At 33.6% G+C, this 24,623-nt stretch overlaps 1 protein-coding gene across 1 annotated transcript in view; it reads left to right on the top strand.

Moving 5' to 3' along the window:
• Positions 1-733: 733 nt before the first annotated feature.
• LOC124638166 (proton-coupled folate transporter-like) overlaps positions 734-24,623 on the top strand; it is a 39,003-nt gene continuing 15,113 nt past the window's right edge. The window contains exons 1-3 of the mRNA XM_047175053.1: positions 734-1,947; positions 16,594-16,695; positions 21,894-22,115. Of these exons, the coding sequence (XP_047031009.1) occupies positions 963-1,947; positions 16,594-16,695; positions 21,894-22,115 (1,309 nt within the window). The 5' untranslated portion in view covers positions 734-962. The remainder of the gene's footprint in view (positions 1,948-16,593; positions 16,696-21,893; positions 22,116-24,623) is intronic.

Below are 24,623 nucleotides of genomic sequence, written 5' to 3'. Positions count from 1 at the left end.
AAAAGTTTTTATACTCAGACTGAAGTTAATTTTCACTTGTATGTATTGTACACAATGTATTTCGAGCATTAATCAACACACAAACCATCAGAATTAGTGTCGTCGAATTCGTCACAAAAGTCACAAAAGGTTTATTGATTCATATACAGTCGTGACTGATGCTCAAATAAACGAAGGTCCCAAAAATGTCCACAATAATTTTATTAATGACCTGATTATTATAAAGTTATATACCTACCTAGGTATTCTACGTAGACTAGTAGGCACGTCGACGCTTACCTAGACTCGACGTTTTCTGTTTATTGTTATTTAGAACATACAAATAAGTATCTCAATTGTGCACCTCCTCGTTTTTGGCAAGTCGGTCAAACATCTTGTTCAATTAATTTGTACTTTCTAAAATTCTAACATAGATTACTTATTTATATCTTAGTTTTGATTTACCCTTAACAGTTTATTATGAGAAATTATAAATCATATGCATAATAACCGCATCGCTACCTAATTAAGCATTGTGGAATATTCCTCATTATGTGAATTACTTATAAAAGAGTTGCGGTGAGGATTTGGTTAGCTTATAATGTTGCATATGATCAATTACAAATATTAATGGAAGTTTGAAAACACGCGAGTAGGAGCCCAGCACGGCCACGTGATAACATAATAAAGTACAAATTAAACTGTACCAACGGCCAGCTGATAGCCAGTAACAGAACTAGTGTCGCCCGCAACAGCCGCCGCGCGCTCGCAATCTGCCGTCGCACGCGCACCCGAACGCTCGCCCCGATATACGTTACGTGCTACTGTGATACTACACAAACAAAACATTTCAAATTAATTTAATAATAATAAAAAAAAAAACATTTTTTACTCATTTACAAACACAAATAAACTTTAAAACAATTCTCGTCTAAATTATGTTAAAAAACAAATGAACGATAAAGTGGTAAACTGTTGTCAAAATGACGTTACGGGTCGAAGTGCCCGGAGAAAAGATCGTGAGTGTGGAACCATGCAAGTGCAACAAACAATACGGCACCGAGCTCAAGAAAACAGAAACGAAATTGAGCAAAAGACTGAAACAATTCCTCAAAGAGTCCTGGGCTTTTAGATCTAAAGTTACAGTGGAACCTTTTGTTATTTGTTACGTGTTGCCGAGTGTGCTCGCCGGCTTAGCTGTCCAAAATCTGTGCTTAGAGAAATCATGTCTAGTAAATCTACAATACGACGAGCGGACCTGCAGGCATATAATGCAGGGCCGCACGCACAACTATACGGAACAAGAGAAAAATGTGCAGACCATGGTGGCTTCAATGACCGCTTGGAGCTTCCCATTGCAGACTGCTCTGCCAGGAATACTAACACTTTTCTTAGGAGCATGGAGCGATCGAACAGGGAACCGCAAAGCCTTTATGGTGTTGCCTATCCTAGGGAAACTGATATCCGCCATCGGTATTATACTGAGCACGGTGTTCTTCCTTCAAGTTGGGTTGAACGAGACGGCGTTGATAGAGGGTCTCCCACCAGCGCTGGCCGGGGGGCGCGTTGCTATGACGATGGCTGTCTACAGCTACGTCACTGACATCACGAATGACAGCGAGAGGACTTTCCGTTTAGGGATCATAACGGCAATATTAACTCTAAGCAGGCCCGTAGGGCTTGCGCTCAGTGGTATCATGACGCGTCGTTTCGGTTACTACGGAGTGTTCATAGTAGCGTGTGTGTTTTACTTGTTCGGGTTTGTTTACATCGTCTTAAGACTTAAAGAGAAAACAAAAAAGACGAAGGAAGTAGAGAGCGATAAGTCCCCGAGTGTATTGTCGTTGCTTTCCGTGAAGGACTTTGTGGCGACTGTGAATGTGGCGTTCAAAGTGCGGGAGGGATCTCGCAGACTACAAATAGTACTAATTATGCTTGCCTACATGTTCATCGTTGGACCCGTATTAGGTAATCAATTTTTAATATTATTTATCTATTGTAAAATTCTATAAAACTCATTTTAAAAACTTGAGATTCTTACCTTATCAAGCTGTTAAGCCCTTTCTTACTTATTTATTTATGCTTTGCGCACCGTTCTATTGTTATAAGATCAAATAAGTCACCGAGACAAAAAAATCATAACTCACATTGCTTTACTAGTTTCACCCAAAATTTTTTTGCTCAGGTCAATGCCTGTATTTCAGAACGTAAATGTTCAAATATTATTATCGCGACATAAAATGGAATTCACCATATGTGCTCGAATCGGTCGATTTTATCGTGATTTTATTGCCGAATGTAAATTTTCTTCTTTCTCTTGATATTGCAAATGCCGATCTAAAGCGATAGAATTACGAAAATGGTGAAATCTTTGTAATTTATTTATTTTTGTTGCTTATGGACTGCGGTACTCAGCTAAGTTCAGTTAGACTGGAAGCCGACCCCAACATAGTTGGGAAAAAGGCTCGGCAGATTATGCTTTAATCAAAGTGACCATATTAACAACATTTTCTTACACACAATATTACGTTAAATCTTTGTTCAATATTGCATAATAAGTAGTATCGCCATTGTTACAAAGTAGGTTCGATTTGTAACCATTTTTGATAATACGAGTTAGAAACAGCAGTAAAAGTGGGAAATATTCTGTATTTTTTTTGTATGTGGAATGTAAAAATCTTAAGGTTTTATACTACTATATTGTAATAAAATATAGCCTTAAATAACAACTTTAACTATTCATAATATGAGTAAATTAGAATTGATTAGGAGAATTAAAAAAAAAAAAAAAAAAAACATATTTTTAAATTTCTGAAAATAAAATCAATATACGACCTTACTAAATATTCCAAAACAATATTTTTTTAGTTTTTGCACTAGGTGTATTATAATGACCATAATTTAAGGCAGAAACCCCGTTCTACGCTGTAATTTTTACCCATGTATTTATTCATCTATGTAGGCAGGACAATATACATAATATGGACTTGATAGGTAACAGGGAAATATAATATTTTAGAAATATATAATTTCAACATAGTGGTTTAAAAATAAGACGTCAATATAATTTTAATATTCATCATTTTTTAATTAATTTCCGTGCGGAAGAAATTGTTAAAATATATTTATCGAAAATACGCAGATGTTCGGAATAATATATTATTAAGTAGGCTTGAAACGTTTAATGTTAACTATTAATTACATGTAGCCTTTATCGTTAATGATCTGATCAATAATCTAACTTTGTTTTGACGGCGACAGCAGCTAGGCAAGTACTGTTGCTGCTGAAAATCTTATTTTATGACTTATATATAAGAAGGCAATAAAATATTGAACGCCAAATTATTATCTACATGTATGTTTAGTAACAAAAATCCATTAAGCCATAGTTACGAAATTCTTGAACACTAAAATCTCCTAGTATACTTGACTGCGACATGATTTACATTCTAGGTAAACTGAAGACTTGTAAAAGACACTGAACACAACATTTTCAGTTGAGATTTTACTGTTCAGTTACTTTGTAAATAAACATGTTTAAATGAGTTAATGAACTTTTTTTGCTGACTGTACAATAAATAAAAATATTCTGTCATCAAATATTACATTTAAGCATCGACCGCATTATTCGCATCTCTCTCAGGGATTAATTAACGTTTTCACTGTAGGTGAAATTTAAATGAAACTAATTGGTTTGTTGAGCTTTCATGCGGCGAAAACATAAAATAATATAAATACGCCTGCAGAACCATTGCCATTTATACATCTATATATATAAAAATGAATTGCTGTTCGTTAGTCTCGCTAAAACTCGAGAACGGCTGGGCCGATTGAGCTGATTTTAGTTTTAAAATATTTGTCGTAGTCCAGGGTAGGTCTAAACGGTGAGCAAATAAGGAAAAAAAAATTGCGAGTAAGATTCCCGGGACGGGAGCGATTAGACAAAAACCAACTTACGGAATGCCGCAGAACCACAAAAGTAAAGTACTAGGACAGCATAATTCACCTTAGTAAAGTATACCAATAACAAAATTTCGATGCAACTGCTCACCATGTACCAGGGTAGCATAACTTATATGAGTATACCAATACCAAGTGTAGGTAGACGCTACTGCTCACCATGTACCAGAGCGGCAAAAAATACACCGGGCGCGGGTAATACCGCGGGGAACGGCTAGTTAAGAATACAATTTAAAATTTTATTGGTTGCAATCTTGTTTGTTTAGGTACTTGATGTATCATGAGTAAGTTACAAGAAACGCATATCCTTTCTAATATAACAAAAGGTAACAAAGAGGAACATTTTTTTATTTGTTTGTATCGTTAATTCTCCGAAACTACTGAACCGATTTGAAAAATTCTTTCACCGTTAGAAAGCTACATTATTTGCAAGTAACATTGGCTATATTTAATACCCGTTAAAGCAGTAGTTCCCATGGGATGTGGATGAAACCGCGGGGAAACGTTTAGTTTACTTATAAATAGATTATGTCGTGGTGTCGAAAAGTCATGGTGGCTTAGTGGGCAAAAAACCAAACTCTCGAGTATGAGGGCGCGGGTTCGATCCCAGGTCAGGCAAGTACCAATGCAATTTTTCTTGTATGTACTTTCTAAGTATATCTTAGACGCCAATGACTGTGTTCCGGATGGCACGATAAACTGTAGGTCCCGGCTGTCATTGAACATCCTTGGCAGTCGTTACGGGTAGTCAGAAGCCAGTAAGTCTGACACTAGTCTAACCAAGGGGTATCGGGTTACCCGGGTAACAGGGTTGAGGAGGTCAGATAGGCAGTCGCTTCTTGTAAAGCACTGGTACTCAGCTGAATCCGGTTAGACTGGAAGCCGACCCCAACATAGTTTGGGAAAAGGCTCGGAGGATGATGATAAATAGATTATGTATTACCTAAGCTACTTAGAACTTAACCTTATAGGAAAAAAAAATCTTAGTGAGTAATCGTTTTAATTGTATGCATAGTGCACGTGCGTATGTCGTTGATACTTTGATGTCGCATACTTTAGGTACTTACTATTAGTGATAGAGTATGTCACGTTTGATCCAGTCCTAGAACAGTTAATAGGGGGTCATGACGTAGAACAATAACCTGAGAATAGTGGATCTAAAGTTCATTATCATTAGTACTTTATGTCTATCGATCCGTGAAACGCATGCTACAAAGAGTGTGCTAAGTATGAATGTGGAAGGATGGAGAGGCAGAGGTAGACCGAGGAAAAGATGGATTGATTGCCTGAAAAAGGACGTGAAGCAGAAGGGAGTGGATATAAGTATGACGTCTGACAGAGAGGAATGGAAGAAAAAGACATGTTGCGCCGACCCCAAATGACTTGGGAACAGGGCAGGAAGATGATGATGATGATGTGATGATGATGTCTATCAAACTATAATTGCTTATTGCTGGGGAGTTTGTTCTACCATTTCTTCTTCCCATCAAAAACACATAGGAAGTGGTGAAGGGCGGGCGTTTTGGGGGTTGTTTTTCATAAAGGACAATGGGCACTTTGTATGGGATTTGGTACCCGCTCCAACAGCAACGTATTATATATCATTAGAAAGGTATTTACGTGAAGAATAATAAAAACTATGGAGCTTGCCTCAATTAGCTGTCCGATCCAAGAACGATAAAAATTGAATCGACATAGAAACAAATATGTCATCCATATATGCAAATTCATTAAGAGGCATTTATGTCGTCAGTGTAATAATTTTAAACTCAGTTAACAGACATCTTACATTGATTGATACACTCTATTATAATCTAAAGGTTGTAATAGTCTATGGAGTCATACTACGGAAACACAATCGTCATCTGATTTGACAAAAGTTCAAAACATTTCTATTCATCTTTTTTTAAGAAGAAATTCACCATTATCTCAGCACCTCTTGAGGAGCAAGATTGAGTCGTAATATGGACTATGTAAACATCGTCTCCTGACTTTTTAACCTCAATTGATTGTAAATACTGAAAGACTTTCATCAAATACATAAGCTGGTTCTGCGTGAACTGCAAAGGTTTGCACAGTCTTTTTTTAAATCAATCGGCAGGCAAACATTCTAAAAAGGCCAAATTCCTGTTTTTTTCTTACTTTACCAGTTTTTATTCATCATTTATTTTATTAATCTACGTTGATGATTTATGAACATTACACATTCTATTAGTCGATGTCACGGGAAATGGACAAGGATTTCGGACTAGTCGTCATAGTAAACATTTTTTGCCTTGCCAAGACCTACGCAATGGTACTAGATTCAACACTGTTGGACAGGGTACCAAAACGCCCATCGTCCTTTCACATTCAAAAAGTGCTGATTTTAAGCCTACTTTTAACAAATGCTTTTTTATCTTTATCTTTCATACATATGTAGTCAAAGTCACGTATGGATTCCTTTTTGCAAGACGAAGTTGTAACTCAATGTTCATTAAAGATGACCAAGAATATAATACAGCAGTTTTGACTCCTAAGATTTTGTATCTGTAAGATTTTTAACGTTTTGCATATAAGGGGAGATAACAGATAATCAATTTTTAATCGAATACCTTCGCTGCATCTTTATTTAAATTATCCAATTAGGTATCGAAAGTTTATGACCCCTTATAAGTTATTGAAGAATATTTCAAGTTATTTTTGGAACGTAAAAACCAGATGTCAAGGTACTAAAAATAAATATAATAAAATGTTGTCTGATAATGTTGCCCCTGCTTTTAGAGATGCATTGTGCCAGTTCTGCAATGCAATGGTAGTAAAAAACAACGGATTTTGTAATCATGAATGTCGATACAGTTACCTATAGGAAAATTTGGCGAACAATACCTACTCTCATTGTTATCTTAGTGTAGTGTGACACAAGACAATATTATATGAGTATGCCAATAGGTATATTTATAGGCATTTATCTATAAAGAGAAACTGCAGTTCTAGCACTAAGTTTTTGTAAGTAACTTTCTTTTGTTATTATTGATTTTGATCATGACTAGGTAAATATTACTGAATATTACATAAAGATGAAGACAGTTATAATATGCCTAATTAGATAATATGCAAGTATTATTGCATCGTTAAAACGTCTATCCAATTATTTTCAACTTTTAAAAGCTATAAAATACAAATGCAAGTATAAAAAATATATAAATTATACAAGATGCTTTTATTACAAACTTTTCGCATCCGGATTAAGGTCCAATCCTGTCAATTTATTTTGTCACTTTTTTGTGACAATAAATTCTTGCATATGCAAATGACATTAAAATAAAATATATGCAGTATTTTATTTCATTTGTAGTTAATAAGCAAAAGACGTATCTACCTATTAGTAGGTAAGTAGGTAAGCTAATATTATAGTTTGTTCATTAACTTCTTCACATAGAAAAAAAAATACTGTTAACCGTTAGACCTATAAATGTAAGGAGAATTTAGCAAGTCACTACAAAATAACAATCTTTTTATAAACTATCTAAAAGAAAAAAAGCTAAAAATGTTGTTCAAGTCAAACACGTTTGTCAAATTCTAAAAGTTGTCAAGAAATAGTTAAAAACTAGAAATGTATTTTTAGTTTGTACGTTAACGCGACATTTTTCTTCTTAGAAATCATAAATACTCTACCTACCTACTAATTTTGTATAGAAACTCAAACAAATTAACTTATGGTACCAAAGCACCTAAGTATTCAAAAATAAATTAGGTAGATCATTACTAATTACGTTTACGAAAACTATCAAGTAAACAAACATACAGAAAATTTTCATGTCAAAAACTGTCACGAATAACCGTGGTAATTCACCTCTGAAACTATTATTTCATAGTTTTTTTATTCGGTAATTTGGCTGAAACTGAAATTTTGAACAGCATAGGGCGTGGGAAATTTCATGGGTAGATTATTTTCAATTAGTACTGCTGCTTATTGTGATATGAATTCAATAACATATACAATTTATGAATTGCTAGATTGTTTTACAAAATTCTTCTACGACATAATGTTTTATGTCGTTTGCTTATCCATGGACCACAACTACCTTTCTATCGCCTGACTATAACAGGGGTATTATGTATTTACTGAAAAAATATAGTGAATAAAACATTTTCAGTTCAATAAATTATATTTCTGAGGCCAAAAATACACAAAAAAGGTTACTAGCAAACACTTCAGCAGTAATTCTGATTTGAGCTCAGTAATTCCCTGAAGTCATTTGTCACACCAAAACTCTTTAATTACAGCTAAGATAGAAAAACTTCACGATTGCAGAAAGATAAAGTTTCTGTGAGAAGATTAGGGCAAAGCCAGTCCATCAATTAATCCAAAGCCTGAATCCACTGACAAAATAAACGTCGGTTTATTCGAAAATTTGCTGAATATTTAAAAAATATTGAAAAAAAGAATAGAATGGAGAGAGTATATAGAGAGATAAGAATATTGAAAAAGTCGTGATAGCCTAGTGGGTAAAGAGCCAACCTCTCGAGTATGAGGGCGTTCGATTCCAGGTCAGACAAGTATTAATGGAACTTTTCTAAGTTAGTATGTACTTTCTAAGTGTCTCTTGGACACCAATGATTGTGTTTCGGATGGCACGTTAAATTGTAGATCCTGGCTGTCATTGAACATCCATGGCAGTCGTTAAGGGTAGTCAGAAGCCGCTAAGTCTGACAACCAGTCTTCAAAGGGTAACTGGGATGAAGAGGTCAAATAGGCAGTCGATCCTTGTAAAACACTGGTACTCAGCTACATTCGGTTAGACTACCCCAACATAGTTGGCAAAAAGGCTAAGCAGATATTTGAAAAAATGAGAAAATTCATAGCTAACCGTCGTTATGAGAAAACTGACGTTTATGTTGTCGGTGAAATTCAGCCATAGTTTATTATAATATCTAAGTTCATAATGGCCTCACTAATTTGTTTGGTTTCTATTTATTATCAACTTTAATAAGTAAACACTTTTTGTTTAGATAACGTGATTAATGGACGAAGTTTTGATTTGATTTTGACATACGTTTGCTTTTATCAAAATAAATAAATTATCAAAAGCCTATATGGTTATGCAAACTGTATATACCTCATGATAATTTGCATTTTAAAACCGCCTTGACGTTTTAAAATAATACCTTGTGCGTCACTAAACCATGCTACATTTGTAAATTAATTTACACTCATCTACATATGTGGGATATTTCAAAGAACAATTATTTAAATTATAGAGTAGTACATGTTTTTTTCCTACAGTTAACTATGTAATGCAAATTATTATCATGTTGTATAGTGAGAAATACCAACCACCCGCACCGCTCAATACATTAATATACAATACAGCATATTGTTTTAAAACGTCCCCAAACGAGACCGTCCTTCTATAAAACCATGTTTCAGTTCTCATTTGTTTTATTTGGTCCTTTATTGAGTCCATCTCTGTCACATATAGAGTATCTGACTATATATAACTTTGTTTAGGGTTGAAATTCGTTCTAATTCCACATATCTTCGTGAAGCTACATGAAGATACACTCTCGGATAAGTTAATAGCTTGAGTCTGTTGGTTGTGACTAAGCATAATTTATCCTTCGTGTATACGGGGTGCTTTATTGAGAAATGGCAGCAAAACACTAGATTTATGAGCGGTTTTCAAAGACTTTGATATAAGATACATAAGAATTTCATACTTAAACGCGAGGCAAATTATTGATTTATAGAAAATAAACATAGCTTAGTTCATTATTTTGGTAATTGATACAAAGATATATTTTTCTTTTCCTATACCTACATGGGATTCGTGGTATCGATTTTCCTTAAAATACTTGAATATCTTTGTAAATTTTCCGCCATTATTTAACTGTTTCCTTATAAACATCCTGTATTCACTTGTTTGGGGTAGCTGCACTCGTTAGTAGCGTACTCTTACATTTATATCAATTTACGTTCGAGCAATCTTGTTTGTCTCCAGACAATATTTCACTGAAATAGATTTCAGCGTTTTCATGAAAATACATACATACAATTAACTCTCTTCAATTTGGTTTGCTTGTTTTGCATTTTAAGTGGGAGTTTTCAAATAAACTTTGAAATCCAAGTTAATTAATGTTATAAATGTTTGCACTGTAAAATAGCTGAGCCAATGTAGGTATATTTAGATAAGACCTTAGATCCCGCTGTTAAACATCTTTGGCAGTCGTTATGGGTAGTCAGAAGCGAGTAAGTCTGACAACCAGTCCTAGCATGCCGTATTGGGTTGCCCGGGTAACTGGGTTGAGGAGGTTAGATAAAATACTGGTACTCAGCTACATCCCGTTAGACTGAAAGCCGACCCCAACACTGTTGGGAAAAGGCTCAGGAAACGATGAGGACTTTAGAGTCCGCTATCGGATGATTCGAGTGACTCCATAAAAAGGCGACAAAAGGTCGAAAATAAACCTTTTTTGCACTACTTTGTTACACGTGGCAATGACCACGTGTAATTGAGATGAATGATATAATGTTAATGTACTAAGTTATGTTTTCTAAGGAAAGTTTTGACTTATAATAAGTGCAGCTAATGAAGTGTATTATGATTTATAGAGACGTAATAATGTAATTGAGATTGATCTAAATTTATGTAATGTAGGTATAAGGTATAAGTTGCTTACAACCAAACAATAACTTAGGGCATTGTCTTGTAACGTCAATTTTAACCGTCTTTCAAATAAGGAGGAAGTGCTGAATTCATCGGAATATTTTATTATAAATTAAAAGAGACAATACAATCAATATCATTAACAGATAAGAATACCACTGGAATGAAAAATAAAATTATAAATATAATTAATATTTTTATATAAATTAAATTACCTATGTGTACTATCTATCGATATCGATTAAATAAAAATGTTACGTGACTAATCTATAAAGTTTGAAGGATTTGAAAATTTCACGTCGCTCACGTAAAATCATACGTGTTGATTATGAGATTATGCAAATGGTCGATAGATATTACTTTCACCTATTTTAAAATAAAAATTGTCTCTTATCTAGATTCTATGCAATGCTGACAAGGCATGTCTTGTAATATTGTGTGTGTACCGAAATAAAATCCAATGTAGGCCTATGTTAAAGGCATCATGAATTAATGCCATACGGGCGATTCGCTCCGAATCCTACTGGTCAGTGCACTGACGCCAATGAAAATAGTGTTTATCGCCGTATATAATATATACGTAGTACGTAACAATATATTTACTTAGCATCTTGTAACTCTTACAATACGTCATACCTTTAGCAATAGGTACAATATGGTGACGAATTTATGACGTCCGATTGACACTGATGATTATGATTATAATACTTTATATGATTATATGTGAATAGAAACGCGATTGCTTCCCATTTATAACACAATGATTTTGGTTACATTCCTTAATCCTAAACTCATTTTCACAACAATTATTGTAGTTTGACCTCAAGATAAGCAGTTATTTTGGACTAAATTCGTTCAGAAATTGAGTCAGTATGGCGTGTTCTATATAGCTTATCAGTTGCTCTAAATATGGTTAAAAACAAAAGACGGCAGTATTGAAATTGCTTGTATACCAAAAGGGCACTGCTCCGAATCTTTGCGGTTTATTTGTAGGTCCTCTAGAGATGTCCTTTAAGGCAATCAATAGTCATAGTAACGGAAAGGATAACTGGTACAAACATTTTCTGAGCAGCCTGCATCATTTTGTTTAATTTCTCACTTATGAAATTTAAATAAGTAATACAAAAAAATGGCTCCTAAATCGTCCTTCCTTCGTCAGGCAGAAGTAACGCAACAAACTCCCCAGCAATACATGCACAATAAATCCAAAATCAAATTAGGTAGGTAGGTATAAGAAAATAGTTATTTGTTATACAAGAGTGCAAAGTTGCTTTTTAACCGCGGGCTCAATTTTGATGACCGAGCAAGCGAAGGATTCTAAAATTAGAATCCTGAGCGATAGCGAGGGAATCAAAAGAGCACAAGGTGAAAAATCTTTGCACTCGAGTGCAACACGTAACTTTTCATCCCACCTCATCGAGGAAATTTCTAAATGCAAAAAACAAAATGGCGCGCACATATGAGTATCAAATTAAAAAATAGTACCTATTAAAGTTTATTTATTTGAAAACTCAGTTTAAAAATGAAACGAGGATAAAAATCTATGTTAAAACAATAATAAAAATTACTTAATTAATTGAATAATTATTTTAAGCAGTATTTTATTTTTTAATATGTATTTGTTTGAAAAGTCTTATCACGATTGTCACAAATGGAGTATTGCACACGATGTTCTAAATTCAAATCACTTTGCCGCTCTAGAGGATAAAAACGGCTTTTGCGCTCAGATATCAAAGGGTAAAACTACTCTTTCCGAGATGGTGGGATGAAAAATAATTTTCATACATTAACACAACTACAAACTCTTCTTAGTTGTTCAAATTAAGTCTACGCCATATATCATCTAAATCGATTCAACCGTGTAAGCATAACAAAAATCTAGAACTTACATTCTCGTAAGTATTAGTAAAGGTCCATTAGGTGCCTTTACTCAAACTAGATTTTTCAAAGTAATGACTAAAAATATGTGCAGTGCTGAAATTATTCCTAATGGCCTTACCATTGATACGTTTGTGATCGATTTAGCTTAATGACTAGATAATGATAGATTGATGAAAGCATTTTTTTTCTAATTTCTTTTGATTTGAAAATCGAACATCGTCTTTATTATAAGGCGTTTTCGTAAGTTTCATTTGTTTTTATTTAGGGCGAATACTTAAAGACTATTGGTTTTATAAGTAAAATGATTTACTGATTGACACCTACCTATATAATTTTAATTGTATGTTCTATGCATAATTAGCTTCCACGGCTCTAAGAATTATACATCGTGGCAAAAAATAAAAATAATAGTGAACGGTGAATCTTATCAGCTGTGTAACAATAATTTCCGTATTTTTATGACCACACTTACCTAAATTAAGTAATTATTATAACCTCACCACATTATAATAGAAATTTTACTATTTCAACATAACCAATTGCAATCCAAAATTATATTTCGATATTTATATTGGAGTGATCTATCAATCAAATCCCAAAATATAATGAGACCTCTTTTAAAAGGGATTAGATTAAAATTCCTGCCCAATACAAGGCTTTGTTGCCTAAAAGTCATAACTTAGCCACAATAATGTCATCCTTGAACATGACATATTACTCCGAAGACACGACGGTAGCGGTGAGAAGGTCAGTGATCTCAAACTTTAGGCTTAAGACGGAGGAAAAAAGTATTAAAAATAGGCTATGGATGTCTATAAACAAAACTATAGATAACTAACTTTTGCTATGACTACATAGGACGAAGTAGTTTGTTTTCATAATTATTGTAGGAAGTAATATTTACCATAACTGATTCTGAATAGATTTACTCATCACAAGCTTGTTGTGATCCCACGATTGGACTAGGCAAAAGTCTATGCCTATATAAAGAAATTATGGGTACTATATGGTCACTTGCAAGCAGTCTAAAGGCAAACTCTTAGCTAACTCTTAGCACGGGCCGATCGAACATAACATTAAGCACGTTATTTATGGATACATTTTTTGAAAAGCATTTTTTTGGCTAAGCACTGGTGTCCAGCTACATCTGGTTAGACTGAAAGCCGACCCCAACATAGTTGGGAAAAAGGCTCGGAAGATGAGTCAAAAGCCAAGAAGTCCTACAACTAGGTCAGTCTGACCAAGGAGTATCTGATCGTCCAGGTAACTGGGTTGAGGAGATCAGATAGATCGCTCTAGTAAAGCACTGGTACTCCGACCCAAGCATAGCCGTCTATAGGCTAGGCAGATGATGGTCACCCTACAGTCTGTTCCTAATATGATTTGAGATTTGCATTGGTATTTGTATCAATCTATAGTAAGTAACCACACAGTCGAACTTGAAGTGCAGGGGTCTACAACCTTAGGCTGCAACAAATGTTTTTGGTCTGACGGTTAATTTACATGCGGTCAAATTGCCTGCTCTGTGACCTCTTAAATGACTTAGGACGACTTAAAACCGATCTATTATACCTTTGTCTAATTTATTACTAACAGCAATTCTAGTCATTAGAATTCACAGAAAGTCTATCCATCTTAGGATTGATTAAGTACCTTTGGTCCAAATTGTTATTGCTCTCTGATTGGCTTTCAAGTCATTGAAAATCTACTTTCAAATGATTAATCTGTTCGAATAAATTGTAAATTTTCTTTTTAGTCTTGTTACGTTTAGGACGAAGTAGCGCAGTTTATAATATATCATTAATGACATGACAATGATAGTAGACTAGTGTCTATTTCGTTTTTTTTTTTTTTATAAGAGCATTATTATTCCAATCAAATCTTAGCAGGTACTAAATAATTTCACATAATTGCTATGTTTATTAAAAGGCACGAAGTTCGCGTCAACAAGTTACATTTCAAAAGTCTCGGGTTGCAACTGAAAATTCCACGAGGAAAATACCCAAAGACCTCATTTATTATTTTGTGATCCACAAACTTAATTAACCCTAAATAAACTTGATTTTGAATTTTTGATATTTATCTGATCTGAGAGGTCAGATAAAATCTAGATTTAGTGTGTGGTATATAACTTCATATTGCGTTGTATAATAACGCTATAAAATACATAGCAGATACTTGGTGTTTCTTTACTGAATAGCTTATTTATACTTCGTAAAACCACAGATTACTCAAATACTAAGTAAGTAAAACCATGGTTCACGATACTACAAAAATTTTCCCAGTCATATCATAGTATACCTACCTACACCTACCTATAATTATATTGATACAAAAAGAAGAAACAGTTGCTTAAACCATTTTTTTACCCACCTAAATTGGTGATTTTTGTGTTAAAATACACAATAATACGGTTGTCAAAATCTAATTAAAACTTACCGTCACGTGGACTTTAAAAGCCCTTTATGCTTTGTTCTTTTTGAAGGACAAAACGTTTTACCTGCAGGATAAGTACTTGCGTAGGTATTTGTACTAAAATAAAATGTATCGTGCAACGTAGGTAACTTAGGCACATCTATGAATGGCCCAAGGTTCAAGTTCACCGTCAATGTAAACGTAACTTTTCCTAAAAAACTGCTTTTAAGAAAAGTTACGTTTACCTATGAATTGGCACCTTAAATTACCAAAGTAAACAGCTGTTTTAAGAAAAACTGACGTTTTTGCTGTCGGTAAACTTCGGCCTTGGACTCTTCTGGCTAAATTAAGTTACTAGACATAAGATTCACTAAAGGTCTTTATTTTTTTTTTTTTGTAAATACTGATATATTTATAACTGTCTATCGAGCACTGTCTTAGGTTTGCTTTTCAGCAAACACTAACGCTTCTATTTATTTATTAACCGCATCACAGTGATTTGCACTTAAACTTAGGTTTCACTTATTCATGATTGACTTGTGCGCCACTTTTGACTTATACGACCAAGGTCAGATATTCTAAGGTTAATAAAAATTCATGAATTCAATTTCTTTCTGAAGTCTATTGTATAAGGTGCCATTTTTATTTGAAGTCAATGACACAAATATAGAGCTGCAGTTGTTTATACAATCCCGTTTGTTTGTTGTAGAATAGTAAGAATGATTTAGAAAATGATTTCGGTAAAATGTTACAATGGTGTGTACCTACCTTTTTGTAAAAACTCATTGGTACTGGCCGGCTGGTTTGACAGCTACGTGCTAGAAGACAAGACTTGTTAAACCTTTCGGTTTTTCGTTTCGTAGTGAGCAATGTATGTATCATTTTTTTGTTTTACTTTATCATGTAAATATGAGTTGTACATACAAAAGTTTTGTTTCTCCTACAGGTGTATTATGATATTTGAAATTTGACATTTTATGCTAGCAAATAAAAATTTCAAGCAATATATTGGTACCTATAAATCAATTTACAACAATAGTTCGGTCATACAATATAAATATGATGTCACAGATCCAAACTAGATTATACCAATGTGTGTTATGAAAATACGAAATTATTTAATCGACATGGTATTTGCAAATAAAGAGAATTGGTCAATAAAATAAATGTGCATGACAGTTGTAATATTGACCGATAACATCAATTTAGATTCGAGTATTAAATAATAGTATTATGATATAATTATGATTGTTTTATAATATTAAATTTTTCCAATCAAAATTGGTATCTGGTAACCCTCATGGCCTACAGCAATCATATATAAAATTAATTTAGCCTTTGCGAAACTGCAAGTAACTTTAATAACTTCTGGATCATAGGTATCTGGATATACCCATCTTTCAAGTCTTTTTGTTGAAACTATGTGCAATCATTTTTATTATATGTACCTATTTGCCAGATTTTTCTATATAGGTACTAGTGTGCCCCTATTCACCTATTGGGTAAATACAACTATTTGTTCCTATATATGCTCTATTTTCCCCTACTGTACAATGTATTCCCACTCAACTTCACCTCTTTCTCCAAATGTTTTCCACTTCACCCTCGGCAGTCTTTCCATCTAGAACAGAGCCTTTTACAGGTGATGTTTACAGATTGCCGTCCCACGGTGGCTGATAGACTAATACCTGTTTCGTTTGGGATAAAGGTGAGGCGCAGATGACCTACTGGTTCACTCGGTACAAGTTCAAATTCACCGAGGTCGACTACAGCTTGTTTCTCACTTACTCCGTCCTTGTGGGGAGCGTTGGTAAGTTTTTTTATTTGTTTGTTTTTTATAAGATAAGCTTAATTGTCGCCAAACTTAATAGCGACTCGCAACTAAGTACTAAGCTGAGGTATGCTCAAGAGATCCATATTAGAATGCATCTCTGCGTCCCGGAAGTATCTTAAGATGTGTTTTGGAAGTGAGCTGCAAATTATGAAACTGCTGATCGCACGTGCAGCATGTGACAGCATGAAATCCGTCGATATCTGAGGGTGACTGCACGTGCAGTTGCCGCTTCGACCAAAACAATTTCATGTAAATACATACAAACCAGACTGTTGCAGACAGAAGTTCGCTTCCAAAACGCACTTTAAAAATGGTGCCTGCGAAGCGAGGTTCCAAGCCGCCATTAAGTTTGGCACATTTAAACTAATGCTATGTTTATTTCCAAAGTGATAGTTATTAGTTGCATTTAGAATGATTTTCAATTGTGACTTTATATCTCTGACGTATTTGAGTCAGCAAGCACATTCTTTGTATCCCTACATTTTATTGTATGTTAGTAACTAAGATTTTTAATCTTACTAAGATAATCCATGGTTTCATATCATAAAATTGATAGTCATGTTTGTTTGTCTCTTAAAATTAAACAGAATACTGCTGTTCTTAGAAGCCAGTTTGAGTAAATAGACTTAGTTCTTTTGTAAAAATATGAATAATATAAGTTACAGCATTAAATAAATAAACACCTATCTAGATGTAAACCAATATCTTTTACCAAGAATAAAAACACTATGATTGTGATAAACATCTGAAAATAATAAAAAACAATAGCATTCTCAATGCCCAAAAATACCGATTTAAAAATTCGAACTCATTTATGACATGCATCCATCCCAATAAAAAAAGAAACCAAATTCAAAATTCGAACATGTCCAAACACAAAACGTCAGTCTTCAATTGTGACGTATTGACAGATGACGTTTAAAAAAAAGTACCAAGGCAATGAATTCACTGCGCACACCGTCTGACATAACATAGTGGTCTAGGCGGAAAAGGCCATAAATTCCGTTGCACGCACGTTCCATACATCTCTGTACTCCAAGGAGATAGATGGTTGCCCGTCTAGAAAATCGCTGCTATTTTTTTTCTATGAAATGGATATTTATTACTATAAAGAATTGTTTGTTTGTGTTTACTTAACTACAACGTGGTTAGTTTCAAAATTGACTTTCATAATGTAAGAACTGTCTTTTGGCAATGTCAAATCTTTACCCACAAAAATAACTTCGTGTGTTCGAAAGGGGCCATTTTTTTTCAAACAATGACAAAAAGCATACTCATTAGTATATTTTGCTACGTCAGCCAAAGTAAAGAGTTTTATCAAGGCACCCAGTTACAATCCTTGCGCAACACTAATGAAATAAAACTTGCTTAAACAAGAAATTTTACAACGCATAATTAAAATGCAAATATACCTACAGAGATTTTTCGCACCCCTCTTAGAGTTGAATCAACAGATAAACCGTAAAAATGGTTTCTTTATGGAAAAGTACACGGTGAAAAAGACTTATTTTAATTCTTACGATAATTGGAACGTAAATATTATGACAGCGTGCGATTTCAAGTAGTTCAGAAATACATATTTTTAAGTAACATCATTGTGTAGGCTCGTTGATAACGAAAATTACCTTGTTAATTATCACATAGTTACACAAAAATCTACGTATCGTTTTATTGATAATTTTATGAAAAGAGACTTGGTAATGTGTACTGTGAACACATTTTTGAGGCGTTGTAAAGAAGATTCAGCTTTTGGTAATTGTGAACAAGGATTTCTGAAGAGAACATCTTTATTTGAATTTGAAATTCAGTCTACGAAAATCGCTATAAAACGACAAAATGTATAGGTATCAACTAAAATCTAAAACAGCTACAATAGGTACATTGTCTTCAAATTCGTCTGTGGTTTTCTGACGGCATCTAAAATGCGCAATGAAGCAAAACTCATAACTTTGTAACAAATAAAATTCTGTTGGCGTACAAAACAAAAATAAATAAAAGAAAAGCCCCATAACGATGTTTCATGGAGTATTGCTTGTTTTGTTCGAAACCAAACAACACCGTGATTAAATATAAACAACGATTAATATTAATTTCTCTATATGTACCTAAATTATGTTCGTTCGTCTTTTATACTTCTCCTACCATGTGTTTTGTTTTATGTGTTTTTGTTACATGTTTTTTTTTATTATTATTTTATAGTTTACAAACTAAGTACTAAGTATATGAATGTCAAACTTTTTTGTTGCATCTAGTTATCATTAGTAAATGCTGTGGTTTCCTGTAATTGGGGGAACACAGTAATCAGTTCCTATATATTTGTGTTTAATATATGTGATCTGTGTATCTTCTGTTGGAAATCCTATAAATAAATAAATAAATAAACGAACAAAAAAGTTTTTACCGAATCAATTTTGTCAAAAAGAACAATATTTTCGGGAACCATTTTGTCAAGAAAATTAACTATAACGAACCAAAAGAATTATGTAACTTACAATAACGTTATTTATATTAATTTATGGTTATTTTGTTCTGTTTCCCATCAAACCTGTTCATCTGGTCAAATCACAATTAAAAAAATGTTTGAAAAATTCCACTCAGAACCAGTTATGCAATAAAATAAGGACACTTTTTTTAAATGATACCCGATAAAACAAATGAAGAAATTAATTTATGTGTGTATTCTGCGTATTAAATTGGTAAATTAACATTTTAACGACACAACGGCTGTTTGAGTTGCGTATAAAATCTATCAATAGTGAATACCTATTATATATTTATTTTAAGGCTGTATAAAACCAAAAACTGTATAAAAGCATCAGCCTTTTTACTGTCCCAGTGCTGGGCACAGGCATCCTCTCACACAAAGAAGGATTGAGCGTTAACCACCACGCTTGCTCAATGTGGGTTGTTTCAAAACTGTACATTAATACAATAATCACGTGTATAAGTAAGTATAAGTATTAATAAATTAATGAAGTGTACTGAAAGGTGTATAACAGTACTTTCAGCGTATCGAATCGAATCACACAAGTAAATCAAATTTCACAGTTCACACTCGCATCTACCGTTAAAAGTACTACGAAATTCGATTAATAAACACGAGGAAAATATTACATTATGGATATTAAAATTAATTAATAAGATTGTATAATACACAAGTATAGACAGTTCACCAACCTTCCTCAATCTGTATTACTTCAATAGATTTTCAACCTCATCACAACGTTGGAATGTTAATGTTTGATAGTTAAAATTTGACAGATTCCTGTTGGTTGACTTGCTGGCGTCTGTACTTTTAAAGTTTAATTAACGGGTAGATCCTTCTTAATTAATTATTATAAATCAATGATCACCTTGATTTAAATAATAGGTATATCGCAACTTGACCTTCATTTGTTGTCATCGTGCAATTTTATAAACTTGATAATCCACTAGCTGATTCTAAAATAGTGTTTATTGACAACGTATAAGTATACGTATGGTATAGGTAGGTACGTAGTAATAATTCATTGGGAGTAATAAATTGTACGTTTCAACAAAATTTCATAAATGCTCCAAACCCCTTTTAAAAAAACCCTTAGCCCAGGAAAAACAATGACCAGCTCTTAACATATAAAATGTCCTAAATATTAATTAACTAATTACGTACTAGCCTACATAGTCCGTCTTGCGTATCTTCTCTATGACATGACAGTTTTAAGCCCCGTTGACACGGGACAAGTGAGTGAGTAGGGGACTATGGGACGAGTGAGTAGGGGACTAGGATACGAGTTATGTCCAAATCACGAATTCTGCGTACGAGTGATTGACGTGTGACGACGATAGGAGATAGTTTTTTGCTCTATTCAACTCTATTGGATCAGTTTTTGTGGTGCGTTGTTTGCATTTTGAGGAAAGTTAGTTTAGGCTCATTGCAACGTGGCTGAAATTTGGCATTATTTCAGTAGTTTCCCCTGTCATCAAAATTAATTGCGTAAGAGTATATCGAGATACAAAAAAGTTTACCTATGATAAAAATTCCAAAGAACTTTAATCAGTTTATAGACTTAACAATAATATATTCTAACCTACAACAAGTCAATGTATAACTTCGCCGTCACTTAGTAAACCATTCAAGTCTAATATCGAGTGTACTGGATCAATGTAAACGCAGCATTAACCGACTAATTTGTCTTCTTCTGTCTAGCAGTGGTTCGACCTCAAAACAACCGCCCGTCTATCTTCCAACTGTCAACTCAAACTCGGCAAACAAAATGAGACAAACAACGCTCACAATTAAATGATAGTGAAAACATGGAGTATCTTAGATAGATCGAGAACAATAAATACTTCGTTGCCAAGAATTTTCGTAAGATATATTCGACATCCTATCACAATAGTACAATGATAGATACTGAATAGATAGTTTGCTTGCCTATCCTATCTATCCATAAATAAGGTTTTAATGTGCCCCGAACTGATTTAAAAGTGGAACAAATTATAAATAGAACTTTTTCTTAATTTATACAAAGTACACTTTGTAACCGGCCAGTATTGTGACACAAAAAAGTCTTGTTACTGTAAAACCTATTTAAATATTGTTATATAGATGTGACTTATCTTACCTAACCTGTCAGTCATGTTATGACAGAAAAATAATGCAGTAAAACAATACAATAAAAAAGACAATACTGTTTTATTAAAGCTAAGGTATTTATTTCCCACAGATGTGAATATTTTATAACACTTTACTTAATATCTTTTATGGAGTAAACTTTCTTTGTCTATGTTGAAACATATACGTTTTAAAAGTAAGCCTACTTTAGATGACCAGCTGTTTGAGTCTCTAGTTGATTGTTTTTCGTTTTTTTTTATCCTTAATATAGAAAGAACAATTTCAGGCCATATACACGCAGAAACAGCTCGGTTAAAATGTCGTTGCGGTTTGCAATGACTGATATTTTAACGTCGTTTATTGAAATAAGTTTGCTACTCTTCCCCAACAGCGTGCCTTTCCTTAGGCAGAACTGTCCCATTTCTGGGTAAAGGTGTGGGTGTGGGTAAAGTGGGTGTAAAAGTGAAATGGGGAGGCCAATTTCACTTTTACACCCACCGATCCTTCAAATTTAGTCTAGATTTGTTTTAGTCTCTAAAAATCAAAAGAAAATATATTATGTCATGATTTCTTTGTACAGGTTCCTTCATAACAATATATTTGTTCAGCAAAAGATGGAAGATTGAAGACAGCATCATTGGCGTCGTGGCCTGCTTCAGTAGGATAGCTGCCAGCGTGGTGTATGCCATGGCACCCACTAGGACTGTGTACTTCTTGGGCCCAGTCTTGGACATGTTCAGTTCCGCTGGGGCCACTTCTCTGCGATCAATCGCCACTAAGCTGGTCAATGATGATGAAGTCGGTGAGTACCTACCTTTATTTGTAAATTGCAAGATCGCGTTTTTCATACTACATGCAAACTTCAGATTGCATTGCTCTTTAACTAGTACCTTTTTTAGATAAATGGGAAGTATTTTAGAAATATTTTACTAATGTCTTCTGCGAAGTATTTTCTCTCTTTCTTTCTTGGGACGTTGTTGCCAGAGGTTCTGGCTTTTTACTAGACCTTTAAAAGAAGAGAAGAGAAGACCCGTAACTACTGCCAAAGATGTTCAAATTGTCTAAATAAGTTGCTTTGTGAACATTATTGACGGAGACATGACTCAAGTACCTACAAATCTTCTTAATGAATTTGTATTAGCATGGCAGCTACATATATTATTAATATTTGTTTATTGTTCGTTATCTCAACTTGAATAGCCGTAGAATTTCCTTAATAAATATTTAGCCTTTAATTAATACACAGAAAGTTAATTAACAACTCATTCTAATTTGCTTTTCGCTTAACGTACACAAAATATTGACATGAACGCATAATTATTATTTGTAAACATTCTATATCATATAAGAGCAAAGTTCAAAATAAATGCGTTGAAAGAGATTTAGCCTATCACATAATAACAGTCTCTCGCTAATGTCTCGCTATTAATTTATCGGAATCGCATGATTAATGTTCCTTCACTTAATTGGTTTCTGATTAGCGGATTTTGTCGATCTTAGACAAATTGTACATTAATCCTTTTGTTACGAACGTTGGAACTCGTGTTCACAGTATAACCACAGCAAGAAAGTTATGCCTACTTATACACATTTTTAATGAAGACAGATAAAATTGATGATCAAATAATGTGATGATCTTGCATATATCCTTAAAGAAATACAAAACTTTGAAATTATACTAATTAATAAACATTTATTCAAGACACCAATATCATATCTACTTTAAAAACATGTCTACAAAGGTAACATTTGGCTAGGTCCAATACATAGGTCAAAAACTCGTTCTATTCACGAAAACTATCTACCGTTTGACAGTCACTTCAGTCGGACCGTCCATCCGTTCTGTCCGTTGGTCAAGGTCTAACACCTTATGAAATATTTTCATTACAAAACCGACTGAAATCGATTACGATGCATGAATCAATGCAAGACAAAACTGCAGACAATTTATTTTGCTTACAAGGTACATTTTATCTGCCAAGCCTTTTCACAAGTAATGTCTAATCGGATGCATCTGAATACCAGCGGTTATTAAGTAGCGACTGCCTATCTCACCTCCTTAACCCAGTTACCCCTAAGTAAGATTGGTTATCCGAGCTACTACTGGCTTATTATTACCCGTAACTAGGCAGTGTTTCGGAGAGCACGATAATCTGTAGTTCCCAGCTGTCATTTGAACATCTTCGGCAGCCTTTAAGTACTTGACTATATTTTTCGATTTTGTTTTCAGCGGTTGAAGACATTCCGTGTAAGCATGTCGATTCATTTAAATCGATTCGTAATTCACTCGATTTAAAATCGTCGATCTAGAGAGACGGTCTTTGTGCCATCAACTATTATTCCATTTAACAAGTCAACTAGGGTAATTGCACAGTTTTACTGCATCCAGTCATTTACTACTCAAGAAGAATTAGTAAGAATTGTAATTTTAGTTCCCACGTACAAGAAAAATATTTTTAGTAGACTTTCATATCATTGTTGGTCCTTAGACCAGGAAAATATTCTATTACTGTAGGTATAACACTATCCCAACTAGGTTTTTATTATCTAAGTAGAAACGTAGATATCTTTAAATATAATAAAGTACTTAATCACGATGCTTGCTTAAATTACCTAACCATTTCTCTGAACAAATAAAAAACTATATCTCAGAACAATATTTTTAGAAAATCATGTACCTACTTAAAAAAAAAAAACGAGATTGCTCTATCGTACAATGTACGTCGTATACTTATTAAACTACTTTTGAGGTTATCATTACGGTTTTTCAATCATATTTAGTGTTAATTTGCCTCTTCCCATTCCAACATGCACGCTGAAAAATCCAGAAATTTTAGATAACCTAAAAATGTACCTATTCTAAAAACACTCACTAAGATATAGGTAGTTTTGTTTATATGACATACTGTTGGTGTACAAAAAAATAACAAATAAGTAAAGAATTTTACTTTACACTAAGATATGATACGAATATTCAAAATTGTAGGATCGATTATTATTTTTTTGGAGTTTATTAGGGTTTAAAATTAACATTGTAATTTATCATACAAAAGCTTTTTGATGCTATTTTGTATTTTTTTTATTTCAATGTATTTCATATTAGATGGTCGATGTATATAGTTTGAATGATAACAATGGATCGGAAATAAGTGCCTACACTTCCTATTTTAGATCATGTAACTCTTCAAGCAATTGATCTGACACGCTTCACTGGCTTTCCATTTCAAGTACCTAACAAAACAGTCGTAGACAATTTTAGACAAAGTTTAGAAACCTGCTGAATATTCATTCTACATTACTAGGTATATCT

The sequence above is a fragment of the Helicoverpa zea genome, chromosome 17, assembly GCF_022581195.2.
Source record: "Helicoverpa zea isolate HzStark_Cry1AcR chromosome 17, ilHelZeax1.1, whole genome shotgun sequence".
In the NCBI taxonomy this organism is placed as follows: Eukaryota; Metazoa; Arthropoda; class Insecta; order Lepidoptera; family Noctuidae; genus Helicoverpa; species Helicoverpa zea.
The sequence above is the reverse complement of the archived record's forward strand: the minus strand, read 5'-3'. Positions and strand labels throughout refer to the sequence as shown.